General features: G+C 45.8%; 1 protein-coding gene across 1 annotated transcript in view; it reads right to left on the reverse strand.

Annotated features, from left to right (window-relative positions):
- The window catches only part of F13A1 (coagulation factor XIII A chain), a 162,388-nt gene that overhangs the window by 15,354 nt on the left and 126,118 nt on the right, over positions 1–20,916 (reverse strand). The window contains exons 11-13 of the mRNA XM_035030792.1: positions 19,878–20,031; positions 12,104–12,391; positions 6,738–6,898 (exon numbers count right to left, since the gene is read on the reverse strand). Of these exons, the coding sequence (XP_034886683.1) occupies positions 6,738–6,898; positions 12,104–12,391; positions 19,878–20,031 (603 nt within the window). The remainder of the gene's footprint in view (positions 1–6,737; positions 6,899–12,103; positions 12,392–19,877; positions 20,032–20,916) is intronic.

Here is a 20,916-nt window from a genome sequence, read left to right on the forward strand (position 1 = left end):
GAGGCAGTGAGGAATGTCAAAATGGTATCAAAAAAAGCTTGGAAACTGTCAATTGTTTTCATTTTAAATGTTTAAATAATTTTTTTTTTTCCAAATTTGGGGTCACCTGTGTGTTCATGGTTGTAATTAAATTTTTTTTAAATTTTAAGGTTTTATTCTAATTCCAGTTAGTTAACATACGGCATGATACTAGTTTCAGGCGCACAATGTAGTGATTCAAAACTGCCACACAACACCCAGTGCTCATCACGACAAGTGCCCTTCTTAATCCCCATCACCTGTTTCACCCATCCCCCCCACTCCCTCCCCTCTGGTAACCATCAGCTTGTTCTCTATAGATAAGAGTCTGTTTTTAAGTTTGTCTCTCTCTCTTATTTTTTTCTCCTTTGCTTGTTTGTTTCTTAAATTCCACATATGAGTGAAATCATATGGTATTTGTTTTTCTCTGATTTATTTCGCTTATATTCTCTAGCTCCACCCATATCATTGCAAATAGCAAGATTTCCTTCTTTTTATGGCTGAATAATATCCCATTATATAGGGGTGCCTGGGTGGCTCAGTCGTTAAGCGTCTGCCTTTGGCTCAGGTCATGATCCCAGGGTCCTGGGATCGAGCCCCACATCGGGCTCCCTGCTCAGCAGGAAGCCTGCTTCTCGCTCTCCCACTCCCCCTGTTTGTGTTCCTGCTCTCACTATCTCTCTCTGTGAAATAAATAAATAAAATCTTTAAAAAAAAATCCCATTATTTACACATACACAGACACCGCACCACATCCACATCTTCTTTATCCATTCATCAATCAATGGACACTTGGGCTGCTTCTGTATCTTGGCTATTGTAAATCATGCTGCTATAAACATCGGGATCATAGTTGTGATTTTTTTTTAATCACATACGTAGACAGTGGTTATGTTTTCTCTTAGCAAAATTGTCCCTAGTTCATATGAGAAAATTAGTTCTATTGCTGTTTTGTGCTGTTCTATAAAGGCTGCAGGACATGTTCCACATGACAATACTAAAGAGCTGTTTTATATGGCACTTGGAAGAGTTTATTTCCCAGATCCTGAATGGAGGTTATCTGAGGAACGTGTGAATGCCTCTTCTCTCTCAGTCTCATGCCAGGCACTTTAAGAGTGGTCTCCCTCCCATGAGGGTTCCCCAGGGAACAGAGCACACACTGCATACCCAGTGGTCAGTCTATGCCACTAGGTGGGGTTACGTTTGCTATAGACCAGAGGGCCACATGCTACCCTAGGCAATTCTCAGGGGTGTACCTGTTGGATTCACAGGCACAGATGGGACCAGGCAGGGAGGGAGGCAGGGGACATTTATCAGCAACTACCAGGTCCTGGTGTGGGCTAATCGTTCTCACAAGCATCACTGATGTTAATGCTCACAACTTTGAGTTTTGCATACGATTGTATTGAAAAATAAGAGTAATAATTAGCGTGTTATTCATTCTGCAAAAGGGGATGCAGAAGTTCAGAGAGAGGATGTGTATGAGACAGATGGAGAGAAAGAAAGAGGAGGGAGAGGAGGAGGAGGAGGAGGAGAGAAAGCAAGATGGTGGCTGGCGTGAGTGGGTGAGTACGTACTATGATTACCGTAGGTTCTTGCTAGATTCTTTTTTGGGATTATTTCAATGATCTTTCCCAGAAACCCAACCAGGCCAGTACTCCTACTGGATCCATTTTACATAGGAGGGGGTTGAGTAATTAGCCCAAAACAGCCCATGTAGGATTATGCACTCAGGAGGTCCGACTCCAGCCACTGAAACCACTACGTTATTCCACCTCTTTGTAGAAGGGACTGCCGGTGTCCCTCCCAGTGTTCTCTCTCTAGCTGGCTAGAGAACCTGAAAACAGAAGCCTTCACTGCCAACTGGGAATGGGAGAAACCCACCAGAACACTGCTTCCATGTTATACACTGCAGATTGCAAGCAAGCTAGTCTCTAGCCTGGAGATCAGCTCAATTCCCTCCACGTCCCCATTCTCTCCAAAAAGTAGCTGTTCACTAAAAATCAAAGTGGTGAAGTCTTTTCTTGACTTACAGCATCTTACAACTAACAACACTTGAGAAAAACCTCTATGTCTGATTTTAATAAAACATACTTTTCTCATCAAAATATTTTGATAGCACAGATAAAGAGATGCGTGCTCATTAAAGTTTAATGAGTGTCTCCCTGCCATTTTCCACATGAGGATCATACAGTATGACTCACGCGTGGTGGGTGCTGGGAATAGTTAACTGGGAGCGCAATTTAAACCAGTCTCGATCTTTGTTTTCCCGGGGACAAATGCAGCTGCAGGCGAGGTCCATTAGGGTGTAAGTACATGTCTGCTGACCTGACTGCTTGGTTGATAGTGCATGGGTTCAGACAGGTGGACCCAATAATTGCTCCTGGTTAACCTTTATTTGCTCTAAAAAGGGAGCGAGGTAAGGACAGGGGCACACCGGCTGCCAGGCCACTCCAGTCCCAAGGCTAAACTGGGGAGTCCCGGAAGAGGGCAGTGCCTTGGACAGAGGTTTATCTTCGCTAGTCTCCTGCTGCCTGCCTCACTTCCAGCCAGGGCAGGCTTTCTAGCTCTTTCCGCAGGCTGTCTACCCCTCTCCTTGCCTTTGCTCACACTTTCTCCTGGCCTCTGGAGTGGTCTCTGCACCCATGTCTGCAGCTTGAGATGTTATCCATTCATTGAGGATCGTCTACTGTTCTACCACCTTGAGTTTTGGTGCCTTGACCTGATGCGATCTCTCCTCCCCTGAAGAGCACAGACCCTCTGTTGAGGCAGGCACTTTCCATGGAAGTTCCCGGGCATTAGGTGTTCATCAGCTCAACATATACTCACAACAACCTCTGAGGTGAGTATGGCGATTTTGCAGAGGAGGAAAGAGAAGCTATGAGAGATTCAGTGATGTGTCCAGGCTCACACACATGAGAAAGTAGGCTTTGATTTCAGAACGTTTGGTCCCAGAGCCCGTGTTTTTTTTTTTTTAAATTAATTAATTAATTAATTAATTAAATTTTTTATTTTTTAATTTTATTATGTTATGTTAGTCACCATACATTATATTATTAGTTTTTGATGTAGTGTTCCATGATTCATTGTTTGCATAGAACACCCAGTGCTCCATGCAATATGTGCCCTCAATACCCATCACCAGACTAACCCAGCCCCCCACCCCCGTCCCCTCTAAAACCCTCAGTTTGTTTCTCAGAGTTCATAGTCTCTTATGGTTCATCTCCCCCTCCGATGTCCTCCCCTTCATTTTTCCCTTCCTACTATCTTCTTCTTTTTTTTTTTTTAACATATAATGTATTATTTGTTTCAGAGGTACAGGTCTGTGATTCATCAGTCTTACACAAAACAAACAGCACTCACCATAGCACATACCCTCCCCAACGTCTATCACCCAGCCACCCCATCCCTCCCACCCCCCACCACTCCAGCAACCCTCAGTTTGTTTCCTGAGATTAAGAATTCCTCATATCAGTGAGATCATATGATACTTGTCTTTTTCTGGTTTACTTATTTCAGTTAGTATAATACCCTCTAGTTCCATTTACATCGTTGCAAATGGCAAGATTTCATTTTTTTTGATGGCTGCATAACCCAGAGCCCATGTTTTTGATTGTGATATTACCACCCACTTAGGTCTCTGTTTTCTCATCTGTAGAATGGGGACTGCAATAATACCCACCTCTAGGATGGTCACAAGGACTAACTAAGATAATACAAGAGAATTACAATAACCTAGAGCTCAGTGGCTCCTAGCTGCTGTCATTGTCATCACCACGTGCTGGTCTCATTCCTCTCCTGCCCCAAAATGAAGGTGGGATGATCACATCCTCCTAACCCTTCATCTCTCACGCAGAGTCACCCTGTGCCCAGCACAGTCCTCACAGCGACCTCGAGAGCGTCTGTCCACTGTGGGCCTGACCTAGGCTCAAAGAGATTGACAACGGGTTCTAGCATCTTCCTAGAATTTGGGGACATGCATCTAGGTAACTATGGACCCCTGAGCCATTGTGCTTTTGTGCTTTCATGGCCTTTACCTCCTTGACAACTCCTGCTTTAGACAAGTTATTCAACCCCCCTCCCTGAGTTCTCCTGGGCCAAGATCATCATAACCTTCTCTTTCTCCTCTCCTCTTGCTTCCCCCTTCCCTCCCCTTCCCTCCTCTCCCCTCTGCTCCTCCTTCCCTCTCTTTCTACCCCTTCCTTCTCTCTTCTCCCTCCCCTGCTCCTTTCTCCTCCTTCCTTTTCTCTCCTCTCCCCTCATTCCCCCCTCCTCTACCCTTCCTCTCGCCTCTCCTCCCCCTCCCCACTTCCCTCTCTTCCTTTTCCTCCCTCCTCTTCCCCACTCCTCTTCTCTCCTCCCTCCATCCCTCCCCTCCCCTCCACTTCCTTCCTCTCCTCTCTTCTCCTCTCCTCTCCTCCACCATCTTCCCTCCTCTCCTCTCCTCTATTCCTCCCTCCCCTCTTTTTCTCTGTGTCCTCTTTCTCTCTCTCTCAGTCACTCTCAGGATGGTCATATCTCCTATAGGCCAAGCAGCATCCCAGGTCCCTGGCCCAGGAGCCAGAGTTTCTGGAACCAGAGCCCCTCACAGCTCGGTGACATCTGGGTGGCTTTTACAGTGTAAGGTTCTTTATCCAGGAGCACCTCTTCCCTTGCTTGGATTTAGTTCATCCCTGGGATTGGCATGGTTAATGAGGTTAGTGGCTTAGGGGTAGCTGAGGTGAGGATGCTCCTGACTCCTTTCCTGAACAAACAGCACTGGACAGAAGCCAGGATTTCCATCTCACTCAGGCTGGAGCCCTGGTCAAATGGTCCTACCTCTAAATAAGTTCCTTCCAAGAACAGCATCTCCCATACCTTTACAGAAATAAAAACTAAGAAAAAAACAAAACAAAACCCGTTAACTCTTTTAAAGGACACTTGCCCTTCCCCAGGTCACTCAACTTGTGGCAGAGGGCATTTCCATTCTGCCCCAGGGGAATTTCACTGCTCTTTAAGTAAACCCAGAAGACAACCAACAAATAATGCTTCACATTAATAATGTCTAAAAGATGAAAGGTATTAGTTTCCTTTATAAATCCGGTTTATTGTCAGTGGTGCAATTAAATTCTACCTTAGGCTATGGCTGGAGCATCCCACAGCTTGGAGGGGCTCTCTCCTGAGCCCTTCATAGGGACAGGGCGTCGGTTCCTAATGAAGGCAGGCCCCATCTCCGGTGGGACAGGTCTCCCGGGGAGCACCTGCCATTGCGGGGGCGGGGGGGGCCCTGGTTCTGGTACCAGCACCTTATGCTAGTGAATGCATGTTTTCACAGCACTGATGGCCCCTCTGGAGGAGCCTCATGCCACCCTCCATTTGCAGTTGTTTCCTGTTCTGCCTGCAGACCCTGCACGACCTCATTGTTCGATTATCTTCTAAGGCCTCCTGTGTAGACGCTGTGAAAGGCCGTGGGCGGGGCCTGAGGGGGAAGGCCTCAGGATGACTTAAGCCTTTCTCAAAATGAAGGACCTGGGCTCTCTGTCTCAATGGGCACGACCTGTGTGTGTTCGGGTGAGCCTCTCCCTGGGGTGACTCATAACATGGCCGTCCTCAAGTGCCATGTGCACAGCGCTAGACCCATTGGCAGCTGCCTTGCTGAGTGCTCCATGACAGTCATTAGCTTTACAAATGATTCACAGCAAATGGTTCATAAGACCCAGGGCTTACAGTACCCCCGACCCCTGCCACCTCTGGGGGCATTTAAAATATGCGCAACTTGGTAAACTTTGATGATCATCTTAGAAGAATGAAGCTTAAGATCTGTGCTAATGCTTTTAATCACTTTTGGAAAAAAAGACCTCCAGCAACTTGAGAAGGCCTCTAATACCTGGGTAAGGCTGACATAAAGTTATCATACCCCAAGGACATGGATGGAGGCCTGGGTTTCTGCTCACAGGACAGGAAGGTGTCTCAGGATGTGGCTAAAGATGCTGCCAGTGTTCCCGAAAAGAGGGAACAAACAGATTGCCATATTTGTCTTCCATTTCCATCCATCCTCTGCCCTCCTCTGCCAAGTTTCTTTGAACCATTTGGGCAGAGATTTCTGGTGGTAAATGGAGAGACAAATAAAAACTACTAGCCAAACGGGCAAAATAACCCTATGGTGACAGAAGTCAGAAAGGTGGTTATCTTTGTGATGGGGGAAGGGATTATTGACTGGAAAAGGCATGGGGGAGCTTTCTGGAGTGTTTGGACTCCTCTATGTCTTCATCTGGCTGGTGGTTGCAAGGCGTCTATGTATATACAAACTCACTGTCACCAAGCTGACATCTCAGCGAGTGCATCCTACTGTATGCAGTTAGATCTCAATGTCCCGAATGCAGGCGGGAGATGATCCCAGTGGTTTCCATTTCATGCCATGCCTGACCCACTTTACTCTGGAGACACTGAAATTCTGTCTGTGTCCATTACACATCTTTATCTTCCTCCACAAGTATGTTTATACCCACAGGTTTTACTTATATCTGCAGCCACATCTATATATTTAAATCTGGAGAGGAGGGAAAAGTGTTATATATGTGTGTGTCTATATATAGGGCAGTTTACTTCTTTCAAAGAACAGGAGGATCTTAGCTCCCCCCCTACTGTTTTTGTTGAGCAGGACACACACACACTAAGTACGCCTGGGTGCCTAATCAATAACCTTGCCCTTCTCCCTTGTCTGAGATGGTAAAACTGACCTTGATGGTGAGCTGGGGGATGGTCAGCATGGTGGACTTCTGCTTGGCCAGAACATCCTTGGTCTCGTTGACACGCGCTGTGACAAAGAAGTGCAGGTATGCTTGTTCCAGCAGCTGGCCCATGTACTCGCCCGCTCTGATCGGCACCTCCTCTCTCTTGACTGGCAGGAGGAGAAACAAACATACAGAACATCAGGACCTGAGTTAGACCTGCTTGACTTTGCCCACGTGCTCCATCTCCTTCCCCTTCGGGATTCAAGGGAGCAAAAGGACCTCAGCATCCACCAGAAGCACAGCCAAGGTGAAGGATGAAGACTCAATCAAGGACAAAGTCTCGTGCTTCTTGGATAAAACAAGAATGTGCTAGAAATTTAATATTCAGGAAAGCCTTACTAGAGAAAATGTGTCATTTTTTTCCAAACAGTGCTTTTGCTGTTGTAAAAATGCAAAGCCATGACAGGGATGTTGAAGATCAAGGACCAAGGGGTTTTAACTGTGGCTGTTTTGAGTTGACTGTGGACAATCCCAAGATGACAGAAACCCAAGGCCACCAGTCCATGTACCGTCCCCTCGTGCAACAAGAAACATCTCTCCCAGGCCATAGGCCACCCTTGAGCAAAACTGTCAACTACCTAAACCTTATCCTTATAGCACTTCACATTTTCTTTCCAGCTTTTTCTGTACCAATCTTACATGACTTTTCTATATAAGAGAAAGAAGCCTTTGAAACCAGTTTTTATCCTAGGCATTCAGGTCTCTCCCACCCTGTTCCTATTTGCAATGTAAAGGACCTCTGTGCTGAATGCCTGGTTCCTCAAGTCACTGATGTTAGCTTTTAGGTGTTGAGGACAGGCCAGTGAGACTGACATTTAGAGGCTGGGGAGTGGTCCAGGCTCCCCTCCATTCACCATCTGGGCTGAGGGCAGAAATGCTATCTTGTGGCTCTGAATGTAACAGTGAGGTCCTGTTTGGCTGCACTGCCCGCTTTCTCTATCACTCTCATTTCCCACTGCTCAGGATTCAAGAGAGCAAAGAGGCTGAGCCCAGGCCATGGTGTGGCACCTGCTCACCTGCTCAGAGCCAGGTGCTAGCGCTGCATTGACAGCTGGCCCAGTGGGGAAATGGGTGGCAATGCCTCCATCCCCATGCCCAGAACACAGGCTCTGCAAATGGTCACAGAATGGAACATCTCCACCACTGCTTCCTTGCCCAATGTCTGCCTTTTGCCAAAGATTCCTCGTCCCTGTGGAAGTTATTGAAAGGAATGATTCCCAGGGTCCATTGTTTTACATGCAGGTGCAGGGGATAGTCAGTCCCCAGTGAACAGCAGTCCTGAAATGAGGACGGGATACTGTGTAGGGCAAGCCAGGGCACAGGGAAGGCTCCCTGACTTGTCGGCCCACAGGCGAGGATGCATCAGGCCATGCTCATCACCTTCACAGATAAATAGGCTCTGTGACCTCCTCTAGCCCTCTGACTGAGGAGTTCTTAATCCTGGTGGGGACATTAAAAACCCGCCCTGTTGAATTAAGACCAATTAAATCACAGACCAATTAAATCAGAGTTTTGGAGGCTGGGGCCCAGGCATTATTTTACAGGTTTCGCGGCTGATTTTAATGTGCAGCTGGGGTTTGCGGGGGGGTACTGCTCCAACAACCAGGACGATCCCCACAGGATCAGCTCTGTAGAAGCGTTGGTTCATGTGGAAGGTATGGCCCTTCCAGTCCAGGAGCTTGCTGCTTGGAGTGTGGCCTGCAGACCATCAGCTGTGAGCTCATAAGAGACGCAGGTTCTCTGAACCCCCCCACCCCTAACCCCACCCCAACTCACTGAATTACGATCTGCTTTTGAATAAGATGCCCACATGATGCATATTCAACTTTGAGAAGCTCCCAGAGTTAGGAGGACCTTGGCTTGAACTTGGCCCTTGAATTCTGCTTTTTTAATGACCCTTTCATATTGCCTTCTTTGGGCCTGAGCCTGGACCCTACTTCCTCCATGACTCCCCTAGAAATTAATTGTCCAGACAGATAAGACTCCATCCCTTGACTGGATACAACCTCAGATGAACACAAGGGGCCTGTTTTTCATGACCCCAGCTCTGGATGGATGGAGTGGCAAATGGTATGCCTTGAAGAACATATGTTTTGTCTCTAGCTGCCTCCAGCAATACTAAAAAATGAGATTTCCTCTGGTTATTACGGGGGGGGGGCTCTGTTTGACCACTGGATTCCTTGAGGTTGGCGAGATATTTCTGACTTTTTTCTACCAATTTTAACGAAGACTTTTGCTACCTTTATAATGTTGGCACCAGGACATTATTCTCTTGGGTAGAACATTCTCTAAATCATAGCCCTAAGGAAACTGGGCTGTGCTTCCAAGCCCAAGAGAACAGTGCTCCTGAAATAGTATGTTATGTAAGTGCTGTGTTTTGCCACTGCACAAGAAATTGTTCTAGATAAAGTTTATTAAATGTGGCAAGAGAAAGAAGAATAGGTTTTCATTCTATGAGTGGTGGAGCTGGGCTCCTGCCAATATCATTTACTGTGTCTGGGGAAAGCCGAGGGAGACACAGACAGGAGCTGCCTCATCTCTTTTTCCAAAAAGCAAAGAAAACTAAATATAGTCAAGTGGAAATGATAACACCTTTGAAGGTACTGGAAGGTTTAAGTTATTCAAATCTTCCAAGCTGATTCTAGCCCACACATTCTCTTTAATCATCAATCTGGGAAGTATGCCTCCCATTCTACTTGGAAAACTTTCTCTGCAACCGAGTCTCCTAGGAGTGTACTCTGACCTGCTTGATCAAGGTCTAGAATCAGGTGGCTTTTTGCAACACGTTGCAATTTATTTTATTATTATTATTATTATTTGCCATTTATTTTAGATTGCAGTTTGCAACCTATTGCATACAGTTCATTCCACCTGGTCGCTGTCCCTAGATCAGTGACCGAGAGAGAGGGTTAATGTATCATGCCATTCCAGCCCTATCAACTCATAGAAGCTCATTTTCTTATTGGATTAGGGAGAAAAGGGGAAGGAGATGGGATTCTTGTGAGGTGGGAAAGGATGGTGTATGGTTAAACCTAAGTTAGATCAGGCCTCATTCCTGCTCAAAATCCTCTAATGGCTCCTCTGGCTTAGCTCACTTAGAATCAAAGCCGAAGTCCTTACAAGGGCCCACAGTTCTTCATGTGATCTACACCATCACTCTCCCTTGCCACCTTTGCTCCCAACTCTGGTTTCCTTGCTACTCATTGAACATATCAAACATGCTCTGGCCTCAGGGCCTTTGCATTTACAGTTTCTTCTGGCTGCAAAGCTTGCTCCTTTCCTTCTGTCAGGTTCCTGTTAAATGTCATCCCATTAGAGAGGTTTTCCCTGATCATCCCACCCCACCAACATTCCCTTCTTCCCTTACCCTGCTTTATATTTTCTTGTTATGTGTATAACTATACTATATGGTACTTTGTTTATTGTCCAGCCCCCACCTCTTAAGACCACAAACCCCATGAGAGTTGGCACTTCTGTTGTGTTCATTGCTGTGTCTCCAGGACAAAACAACATCTAGACATTAAGCATGAAATAAAGATTTGGGGAACGAATCTACAACCCTGTGGCGTGGATGGTATTGTTCCCATGCACGGAAGAGCTCAGATTACTTAAGTAACTTGCCTAGGGACACACAGCCAGTAGGTGACATAGTCACACCTAAAATCCCCATTTGTCTAATTCCAAGACTCAGTTTCTTTAAACTCCACTGTGTCTGCCTGTTGTCTTGAGTCCTTTATACTGACGAGTCTTTTCTTTAAGGATTACCTTTCCTACCTTGAAGGATAGGAAAATTGCTAGATCTCTCAGTTTCCAAAAAATATATACCATGGTGATTTCCTAATCATTAGTCACATTACTATAGCTCCGGAAATTTGTTCCCCTAAGGTTGGGTAGGTTTGTTGGAATTAGGATTTTTAGGAATGTTCCCCATTTTTCTGGGAATATCTTTCTATAGCCTCACAAGGGTACTCACTGGGGCTTGGGACAGCCACTGAATCCAGAAAGCTTGAAAATGACTGGGATGTGTGGGTTGGTTATCCCTGGGGGCATATTAGTCTTGCTTGCCTTCACGTTGTAAAACTTATTATTTGTACACCTTTAATTTTCTTTGCCACATGTCAGGTCAACAGAAATCCAGTGCCCTGAAAGGTTTAGGTCCTTTCCAACCTGCTTTAACTCAACATGCTTGGCCTGGAGACCAGTTTCTCCCAGTTAACTCATTTTACCAGTTATGTGACTAACCTTTGTGCCCCCTAAATACTAGTACCCCAAGAAATGAGATTGGTCAAAACTGCAATTCCCAATGTAAGCTGAAGACTGTCGAGCCCAAGCCTACTTAAAATATTCTGAATTTTTATAGTGAAGGAGATGCTTTGGAAGGGCATGTATTCGAGGGAGGCTGGGCAGGATCAAGGACGAGAAAGGGACCCCATGAGAGGTGGCAGAGAGAACAAAGCCCATCAGAAGCTCCTGGACAGCACATCCTGAGTCTCCAGTCTCCTCTCCCAAGGGTGGGCTCTCCCCTGTCCCACTATATCAGCAGATGAGTTTTCAGAAATGGCCCATATGCAGAGCTTAGATCTCTTACTTTCTAAATGGTAAAGCAAAACACATGACTTGGGGAGAGAGATACGGGGTGGAGCGGGGGGTGCTGCTTTCTGATACAGGTGCTTCACAAACTTTCCTGGGCACTAAAATCCCCTTGGGATCTTGTTACAATGTAGATCCTGGTTCAACAGATCTGGGGTGGGACCTGACAGTCTGCATTTCTAACCAGCTCCCAGGGGATGCTGATGTTTCAGGTCCTCGGCCCACACTTTGAGTAGCAAGAAGTTACATTTAATTTTCATGACTCATGGGGCTTTAGGCTTTGAAAATTTCAGTGTTCACTTCTATGCACGAGAGGTGAAGCCAAAATCTGAGGCCCCTCTAGAAGAAGGAGGTTCTCCTATGGGGTTCCTGTTTCTGAGCTCTGCGGCAAAACTTTAACTTTGACAGGAAGTTATTATTATTTTTTTTTAGATTCATTTATTTATTTGAGAGAACGAAAGAGGGAGGGAGCGGGGGGAAGGGGCAGAGGGAAAGGGAGAGAGAGAATCCTCAAGCAGACTCCCACTGAGCACAGAGCCAGAAGTGGGACTCTATCCCACAACCCTGAGATCATGAACTGAGCTGAAACCAAGAGTTGGACACTTAACCAACTGAACCACCCAGGTGCCCCTGACAGGAAGTTATTAATGAGTGACAGCACCAAGCCAGACAGGGAGGCAGAGAACAAGTCCCGGGGAGAAGAGCCCCCCTTGTTAGCTTACAAGACATGGGCTCCAGCATCACTTCAAATGTCTCCTTCTTGAATTCTGTCTTGGAGACCCCCGTGTAGAAGACAATATTGCCCGAGAGATAGGCTGAGAGGGTGTAACGGTTGGAGCTGTTGTTCTGGAAGGTGATAGTTAGCTTGAAGTCTCTTCCCAGCACGGCATTTTCCACTTCAAAATTCATGACCACGTCAGACCTGGGTTTAAGAAGGCCATCCGTGTTGAGGGGCTTTTTAGCCCCATACATCAGTGCAGTTTCCAGGGCCAGCCTCTCTTCTTCTTGGCCTAGGAGAGATGCAGAGATCATGACAGAGGAAAAGAAATGCAATGCATCAAAGAGAAATTAATAAACACGCTGTGCTCTGGGCACTGTGTGTTATACAGGTCTGGTTGCCTCTGTAAGCCACTGAACTGCTCTTCGAGACAGGCGTCATCATTATTCCGGTGTTACCAATTCTGCAAAATCAGGTTCCTGGAGAGCTATGACCTGCCCGGGCTGCCGAGTTAGTTGGCATCGCCGGGGCTTATCTGAAAGCGGGGTGCTAAGGGGTTTCCCTCAGGGCTGTTTCTCCAGGGCTGCTACTTCAGGGTTCTGCAGGCAGAGTTGGCCCAGTCCAACTCCTCTCAAATAGTGGTGCCAATTTGCTTCCCTCCCCTAATCCTAGCTAGAATTTGGGGGTCTCTAAGCAAAGATTTTGGCGATAGTTGCATCTTGCCATTCCACCCTGTGCTATACCAGTTTTCTCCTATTCACGGGTATTTCTGATAAGACCTGTCTTCCTCGTCTCTCTTTCCACGTGGGCCTGTCCCACTTTCTCCTGCTGAGCTGACCCCTGGGCAGCTGCCGTCCTGCCCTCTACTCCTTCCTCTCTTGCCATCCTCCCCCCTAATCCCGAGCCCCTGCCCCCCGCAGAGTGTAGAGATCACTTTTTCTGCAAATAGCGCACCGCCCCTATACTCAGACCTGGCAAGTCATTAACAAGCCTTCTCTGCCAAAGGGCTCTAAGGCCAAGTTCCCTTGGGGAGCACTGGGTTGTCTGGGGCCTCCAGATGCTCATTGTCTTGATTCCAGCCTATCAGAGGTTCTGAGCTTGAGCCCTACAGTGAGGAGACTTAGTTAATGTTAAGACTTCCCAAACTCATCCGATGCCAACCACATTTTTTTTGAGGGACATCTATTGGCATCTGGGGATGCACTGAAGTTCTAATGCAGTTGGAGATGTGTGTGCTCTTTTTAGGAAAATGTCTTCTGTGGGATTTCCAGGATGGTGGTGGAGGAGATGAAAGTAGGGACAGGAGGAGAAGGAGTGAGCTCTGGAAGAATCAAACAAGAGCCTTGTGCAGTTGTGGAAGCAAGAAATACAGGTACAAGTCAGACCTCAGAGCTTGCTCCTCCTGGCTCCGAGCTGCGCTGACGTTCCTTACAGAGCCCCGGACAAAATGCTTGGCTTGAGGGATCAGGGCTTGAGGAGGTGTGGAGAGATAGTCTCTATTCTCTTTACCCCCTGAGTACCTTTGGGTACATCTTAGTGCATCGTTGAAGACACAGAGGCAAATTCTTTGACTTGTAAAAACCAGTCATGGGAATGGCTAGCAAAAAAGAATCACCTGGAAATAAAAGTGTGAGCTTTTAAATTCATTAATTTTAAGATACTGTCTTCTACTTTACTTAGCAATGGAATGCAATGCAGATGAAGAAGTCAATTAACAACAGTTATTGCCGAGAGCTAATTCTGTGACAGGTATTGTGGTGAAGTGCATACTGGGCATTGTCTCATTTACTCCTCAGAGAACCCTACAAGGCAGGCACTATTATTACTATCCATGTCCTTGTTTGTAAAAAAAAAAGCGGGGGGGGGGGGCACCTACATCACGGGGTTGTTAGGAGGTTTGGGGGCATGCACAAGAACTGGCAGCTACTAGGACTTTGCAAAGACCAAAATGCCAGTAGGTGTTGCAAACAAACGTGCATGTGCGTGTGTGTTAACAATTTCTCTGATTGCCAAGATGGCAAGAACGTGCCAGGAACAATTGGTCTAGGACAAGCATTGGCTAGAGCACGTGTTTACAGATCAATAGGAGGGAGACATTATCTCCCTACAAAGGGAAGGAGGGGCTATGACAAGGAAAGTTCAGTAAAATATTTCTGCAGAAAGCACCTGGCCAACAGCTCCTCGGGAGAGCATTATTGATGATCACTTTGGATGGGCACCAGATATGCATTTAGACAAAATAGGAGAGGGGAACCCCAGCAGCAGGGACCTACCTGTCAGAGAGGTGCCATCTGGGGAAAGAGAGGCTGAGCTGGCCCAGATGAGGGAAAGGGACAATGGAAGGCTTGTGGCGAGCCACGGGAGACTTTATATGGCATCATAGATGGAGGAGCCTCTGGGTCCCCTCTGGGGATCAGCCTGTCCCGGGAGCCGGAGTGGCCAGGCAGTCATTCCAGAAGAGGAGGCAGGGACGTCAGGTTTCCCCAGAGCTAGGAGAACTGCCGTCTCTCTGCAGTTGTGCTTTATGCTCTGACATCTTACATAATTCAGGGCCATGAATTTAGTGCTGTGGGAGAATGATCTAAAGCCAGATTATATTTTCTGAGATTCTTCTGTGGCCTCCAGGAGCAAGGTCAAAAGCATCTTTCCGTTAACTCGGATGTAATGAAAGTGCGCTTTTATGTTTGTTAAGCTTCTTCTCATTGTTCAGGTGTTAGCTCAAATGTCCCCTTCTCAGAGAGCACCCCCTTCCATCACCCTGTGTAATGTGTCTCCAAGCCCAGTCCTCTCATCTCTCACTAACACTGGTTTTCTGTCCTTTGCCCAGGACTTAACACTACATAACATTATTTTCCCCGCTAGAACGCATCTCCATGTTCCCAAGACCTACGATCCGGCCTGGCAAAGAGGCTTTGAAGGATCAAGGTTTGGAAAAGCACCTTGCTTTCATCCAGAGACAAAACTTTCATCTTTTAACAGATACTAAATAGTCCAGTTTGGGATATGTGATGTGCATTTAAATGCACCTGTGAAAGGGCCACCGGCATTACCATTCATCTGACGATTTGCTGCTACTTGAGCTGCTATGACGTCCAGGCACCATGCTAGGCTCAGATGAGAAGCACAGCCCTTCCCTCATGGGTCTCAGGGACAAGTGCAGAGGGATCGCTATATGTGTGCCCTCCACAGACGCCGGGTTCCCATGTGGGGCAGGGCACAGGAGGAGAGACTCAACACCACCTGGGGGCAGGGAAGACTTCTTGGAGAGGTTTTACTCTCCGCAGTGAGAGCAAAGCATGAAGAAAGTGGCAGCCTGGCTCTCTGGAGGGCTGTCAGCAGCTCTCCCGGCTGCTGCTTGGGATGCCTGTGGGTGTGGTCAGGAGGTGCAGTGAGGGGGCCCAGAAGGCAAATAGCAGAGGCTTGGTGAGCTCTGACTGAAACGCCCTTCGAAGCAACAGAGGAGAGCAAGAGCTTTTAAGCAGTGTCATAACAGTCTCAAATTTATATTTTAAACATGTCACTTTGGCAGCAATGCATGGGTTAGACAAAGGGAAAGAGAGGGTGTGGCAGGAAGGTGGAATTGGGAAATAATAGCAGGTAGCCAGGAGAAAAATACTCATACCCTGACTAATAGTAGTAGTATTGTAGTAACAATTGAATTACTAGCAGGAGCAGAAACTAACTTTATTGGACATTTATTCTGTATCAGGCACTATGCTAAGGGCTTTCCACACCTGATACCCCTGAATTCTCAGAGTGGCCGTAGTATAGAGATAGAGGAGAGGAGATGAATTGGAACTATTTCTAAGGGGACATTTAGAGGGTTTGCTGCGTGATTGGTTCTCGAGTTGCTAAATCTGGGGGACTGTGGTTCTCTTCACTGGGGTCTGGAGTGGGGGAAACAGATCCAGGGAAGAGAAGGAGTGAGAGAAGGTGGCATTCCGGAAGGGTCGGTTTCAGGTTTCTTGGGAGACTTAAGGGAATGTGGAGCTGAACAGATAAGTTGGGCCACAGACACCAACTGGGGGGGTGATCAGTAGATATGTGACTATAATGCCAGCCACAGAGAAAGAACATAAAGTGGGTAGGAATGAAGCCTGAGGACTGAGCCTAGAATAAGTACCATTCAGAGGTGAGGGAAAAAAAGAGGAGCTTAGAGTTGCAGAAGGAGATAGCAAAAAGAGTCAAGTAGGTTGGGATAGAACCAGGAGAAGTGGTGTCATAGGAACAAAGAGGAGAGAGAATGTCAAGATTTGGGGCTGAGCAGTAGCAACAGAAGGCACGGGAAGCTCAGGCAAGCTGAGATCTGCGAACATTTATTCCACGTGGCAATCCGTTGGTCCTGGCAGCCTTGAGATGAGGAGCTTCAGGGGGCGCCTGGGTGGCTCAGTCATTAAGCGTCTGCCTTCGGCTCAGGTCATGATCCCGGAGCCCCGGGATGGAGTCCCCCATCAGGCTCCCTGCTCAGCGGGGAGTCTGCCTCTCCCTCTGCTCTTCACCCTGCTTCTGCTCTTTCTCAAATAATAAAACTAAATAAAATCTTCCAAAAAAAAAAAATGAAGAGGAGCTTCAAGGATTTGTGGCTGGTAGCAGAACTCAGGGGATGGTAGGTGAGAAAGGAAACGAAAAGGCGCACAATGGCACGCCAAGGACAGGCAGTTCTTTCCAGATGCCTGCCATGGAGGCCAGCGGGAAGAAAGAACGGGGCATGTTTGGTGGGGAATATATTGCTGAAAAAAAAGTTGCATAATTTTTTTTTAAACACGGGTGACACTGGATCCTCCTTAAATGCGAATGGGAAGGAGTTAATTGGGAAGGAGATATGGAAATACAAGTGGCAGAGGGAATGATTGATGGAACAAAGAGGAAATGGGATCCAGACATCATCATAAAAGAAGACAGATGGCCGCAGAAGTTTTAAGAATTCTGGTTTTCAAAATTTTATAGTTTCCTAATCTTACATATTTGAAAAAAAAAGGTATAAAATTAATATTAAGCTTTAGTTCATCCTCCACGTGAAAAATGATCTTTCCACAATTTAGTTAATTAAAATAGTTAATTCCTGAATCTGGTAATAATTTCTTCTCTATGTTTTTATTCATCTCTACATTTTAGTGCCCACATTCAGCATTTATGGATAGAGCAATTATATGAGAGATTCAGTAATGAGAAGCAGAGTGACAAATGTATGACCACGATACGAGCAGCCTCTCCTAGGGGCCTGTGGCGACATCTGTAATCACTCAGTCGGTCCTGCCAGATTCAGGCACGGTGTCTGCATCCTTCTGTAAATAGCACCCCACTCGGCCATTCCTAAAGTCAGAATTTAAAATGCAGCTGCCATTCTTGGTTAAGAGGCTAATTAACCTCCTGGGATCAAACTCCAGCCCAGAAGCCAGATGGGGTGTCTCATAACTACGCTGACTTAGGGGTTCTTCTGCTTGGACCAGACCCCCATATGGTCCACCTCCCTGAGCCTTGCTTTCTTGCCAAACTCTGGAAGCCTGAACCTCCACCTATCTTCCTTATCCAGAGTGGGCACATTTTATTTCATTTAATCTGGTGTCCACCCCTGGTCAAGCCCCAACTCCTCTTCCATTGGACTGGCTTTTGGTCCTTCCTCTTTTGACATCTGACCCTGATTTGGCCTTCACTGCCACCTCCACGGATGACAGCTAATGACAATGGCGTTCTGCTGTGTGGTTTAGAAGAGATAGCTGGTTGTCTGGATGGCTCCCTGTAGGGTTACCGCTTCTTCTCTACACTGTCTGTTCAAGACTTCTTCCACACCAGGAGTTTATCCACAATCCCTGGTGGACTGCCTTTTCCTGGAGAAGTCTCTCCTCATGCTTCACCTGGCCAATACCTGTTTCTCTTTCTGTCTCAGTGAGCCCACCACTAATGTCCTTCAGAATCCCAAGTCTGATTTGGAACTCCCTTCTCTGTGCCCTGTTCTGGGCATCTGCTGCACAGCATGGTGAGGGCTTGCTTCCTGCTCATCTCTCCAGCTAGATGGGAAGGCAGGACTGTGCATCTCATCCCTACACAACAGTGCTGGGAATATGGTGGGTGGTTAAGATCAAGTTGTTGAATGGATGAATGATAGATGAATGAATGTTGCAGCTAGTTTCTTTCTCTTTTTTCTTTTTAAAGATTTTATTTATTCATTTGTCAGAGAGAGAGAGAGAGCACAAACAGGGGGAGTGCCAGGCAGAGGGAGAAGCAGGTTCCCCACAGAGCAGGGAGCCTGATCCCAGGACTCTGGGATCGTGACCTGAGCTGAAGGCAGATGCTTAACTGACTGAGCCACCCCGGCGTCCCTCTTTCTCTTTTCCTAGGGACTTTTATTTTTCCTTTCCGAACCTTTTTGTCCATAACTCTATAACAAGAGGGCATTACTTGTTTGTTTTGTTTTATTGTACTTATGGTTTTTTAAACTCTCATTTCAGGAAAAAGCCAAAAAGAAAAAAAAAAAACACATTTGTATCTATGTTGTGCAATGGATGATAACCAATAGAAGAAAAGAATGAACCATTTCAGAAATATAGCAAAAATTCACTAGTTCAGGTGACAAAAATCCTGAATTTCTAATACAATGCGTGAGAATTCTCAATTCAGCAAACTTTCTCTTTATAGTGCAAATTGCTTTTTTAAATAAGAGCAGAGAGACTATCTAAAATATTTAAAATGAATTCTGCATTCCTTAGCACTTCAGGAGTACTGATGAATATTTAGGTATATGCTAATTACTTGTCATTTCTCTCCATTCACTAAAATAAATGCCTACTCCTAAGAACCTCTACTGGTGAATCATTTGTAAAATATACTCCACATTCCCCATCAAGAAACCCAAGCTCCTCTACCTCCTATCTACTACTGACCTTGGCCAGCTTTGTCTTTAGCCATTGGCACTCTGAGCTTGATGTTTTTAGGACCCTAAACACACCGACTAACTCACATCTCCAGGATGCCTTTGGTCATGTTCCCACTGCCTGGAAGCCCCTGTCTAGATTTATTTAACTGTGGTCTGTGACTTCTCTTACCCTGCTCTGCTTTTTCTGAATCTCCTGGCTGGACTGTGTGTCTTTCTTCTTTGTTCCCCACACCCTCTGCATGATGATCCTATCACTTTTCCAGGAACAGAAACTGAATCCTGCTCACCGTGGGGATCCCCAGCACCAAACACCATTCTAGACATAGAGTAGGCACCCAGTACTGACCAAAATGGGCTTGAACTCAACAGCTCCATTTGAAACTGTCTACACAATAAACATTATTAACATTAATATTATTTTATAATTGAAATGGGCCTTTGACCTAATTGTCCTGAATTAGTGAGATCACACTGTCTTGTTAATATTGTATTATCTATTTCAAGGGACTTCCGTGATAATTCAATGGAACGATGTATATGCAGATAGTTTGTAAAGTACTAAACAACTGTGAATGGCTGTTTAAATTTCTATTATTAAACTAAAATTACATTAGTTATACAGTGTTTTCTATTATTGAAAGTTAAGATTCTTCCGTGTTTTTGTGAGCAAGAACTATATTGTGTTAAAAGAGACATGACTTTAAACCAAATTGTCTTCACAAGCAATGTGAAGGGGAATTCTGCTCAAAGCAAATAAAGAAAACTACAAGGAGAAATTGTGGGTGTGAGGTGTCTCCCTCATGAGGGTTTATGGTGTATTCTCCAGAACACATTTCATAGTGACAGCAGGTAAGTATTAAACAAACTTGGGCAAAGAAATCTTCATTCAGTGGCAGTAAGTTACCTTCTTGGAATTTGTAGGTATCAGTAATATCCTTTATGCCATCTCCTCCAACTTCTTTGGTTACAATCAATTTCCCAATGTGGTTGGTATCAACGGTTTCAACCACATGAGTGCCATCTTTCTTGGCTGTAATATAAACGAGATCACTGTTGACCTAAAAACAGGAGAAGGGAGCGTTAGCTACCATCTGAAGTCCTTGTCATCAGAATCTCTCTCAGTGGTGTAGCCATCCTGGATCCCTAGAGCGGACATGTTCCTTTCTTCAACAACATTGGATTCATTGGGCTGAACTTGTTTTAAAATGAATCTGAAGGATAATCTAGCTTATTTTAGTTCTCAGGTGTTATAAATGAAGAGTATTTGGACTATTGATTGTTTAAACATCAACCACTTCTTTCTCTCCTTTTTCTTGCTGGTGAATTCCACCTCCTCAGAAAGAGCCAAAACCATCACACCTGTTACTCACTTTCCCAGACTGCTTTTAATCCAGCAGTGGCTGTGTGACCTACTTCTGGGAAGAAGAAGAAGTCTACTGGGTGACTTCTGGGTAGGATTCTTCTCTGTTATAAAAGGAGAGAGTTTGCCCTTCCCTTTCTCCTTTTCAATGTTTTCACATTAAGTGAGGTGATGTTTGGAGCTTTTGTAGCCTTCCTGGGACAGTGAAGAGAAACACTGCCAACAATACAAAGACGGCCAAGTAGAGAGACAAGAAGCACGTGCGGACTTAACAATGTTGTTAAATGGCTGGGTCAACCTTGGGACCGCCTACTTTAGGATTATCTACATGAGAAAAATTATAGGTAAACTCTTCATGTTTAAGTCATTTTAATTCTGTTACTTGCAGCCAAAAGCATTTTAACTGAAAAATGATATTAGGCTATCAGGAAAAATTCAGGCAATTTTGTGGTGGTTCAGCAATGGAACCATGGTATTTGTGGTATTTGGAGACAGCATCTTGGGGCCATGCCGGCTGACCCCAAGCTCTTCTGACTTTCTGCCTTATCAGTCTACTTTCTAGAGACAATGTCTAAATCTGTGC

The sequence above is a fragment of the Mirounga leonina genome, unplaced genomic scaffold (genome assembly GCF_011800145.1).
Source record: "Mirounga leonina isolate KUSES-001 unplaced genomic scaffold, KU_Mleo_1.0 Mir_366, whole genome shotgun sequence".
Taxonomy (NCBI): Eukaryota; Metazoa; Chordata; class Mammalia; order Carnivora; family Phocidae; genus Mirounga; species Mirounga leonina.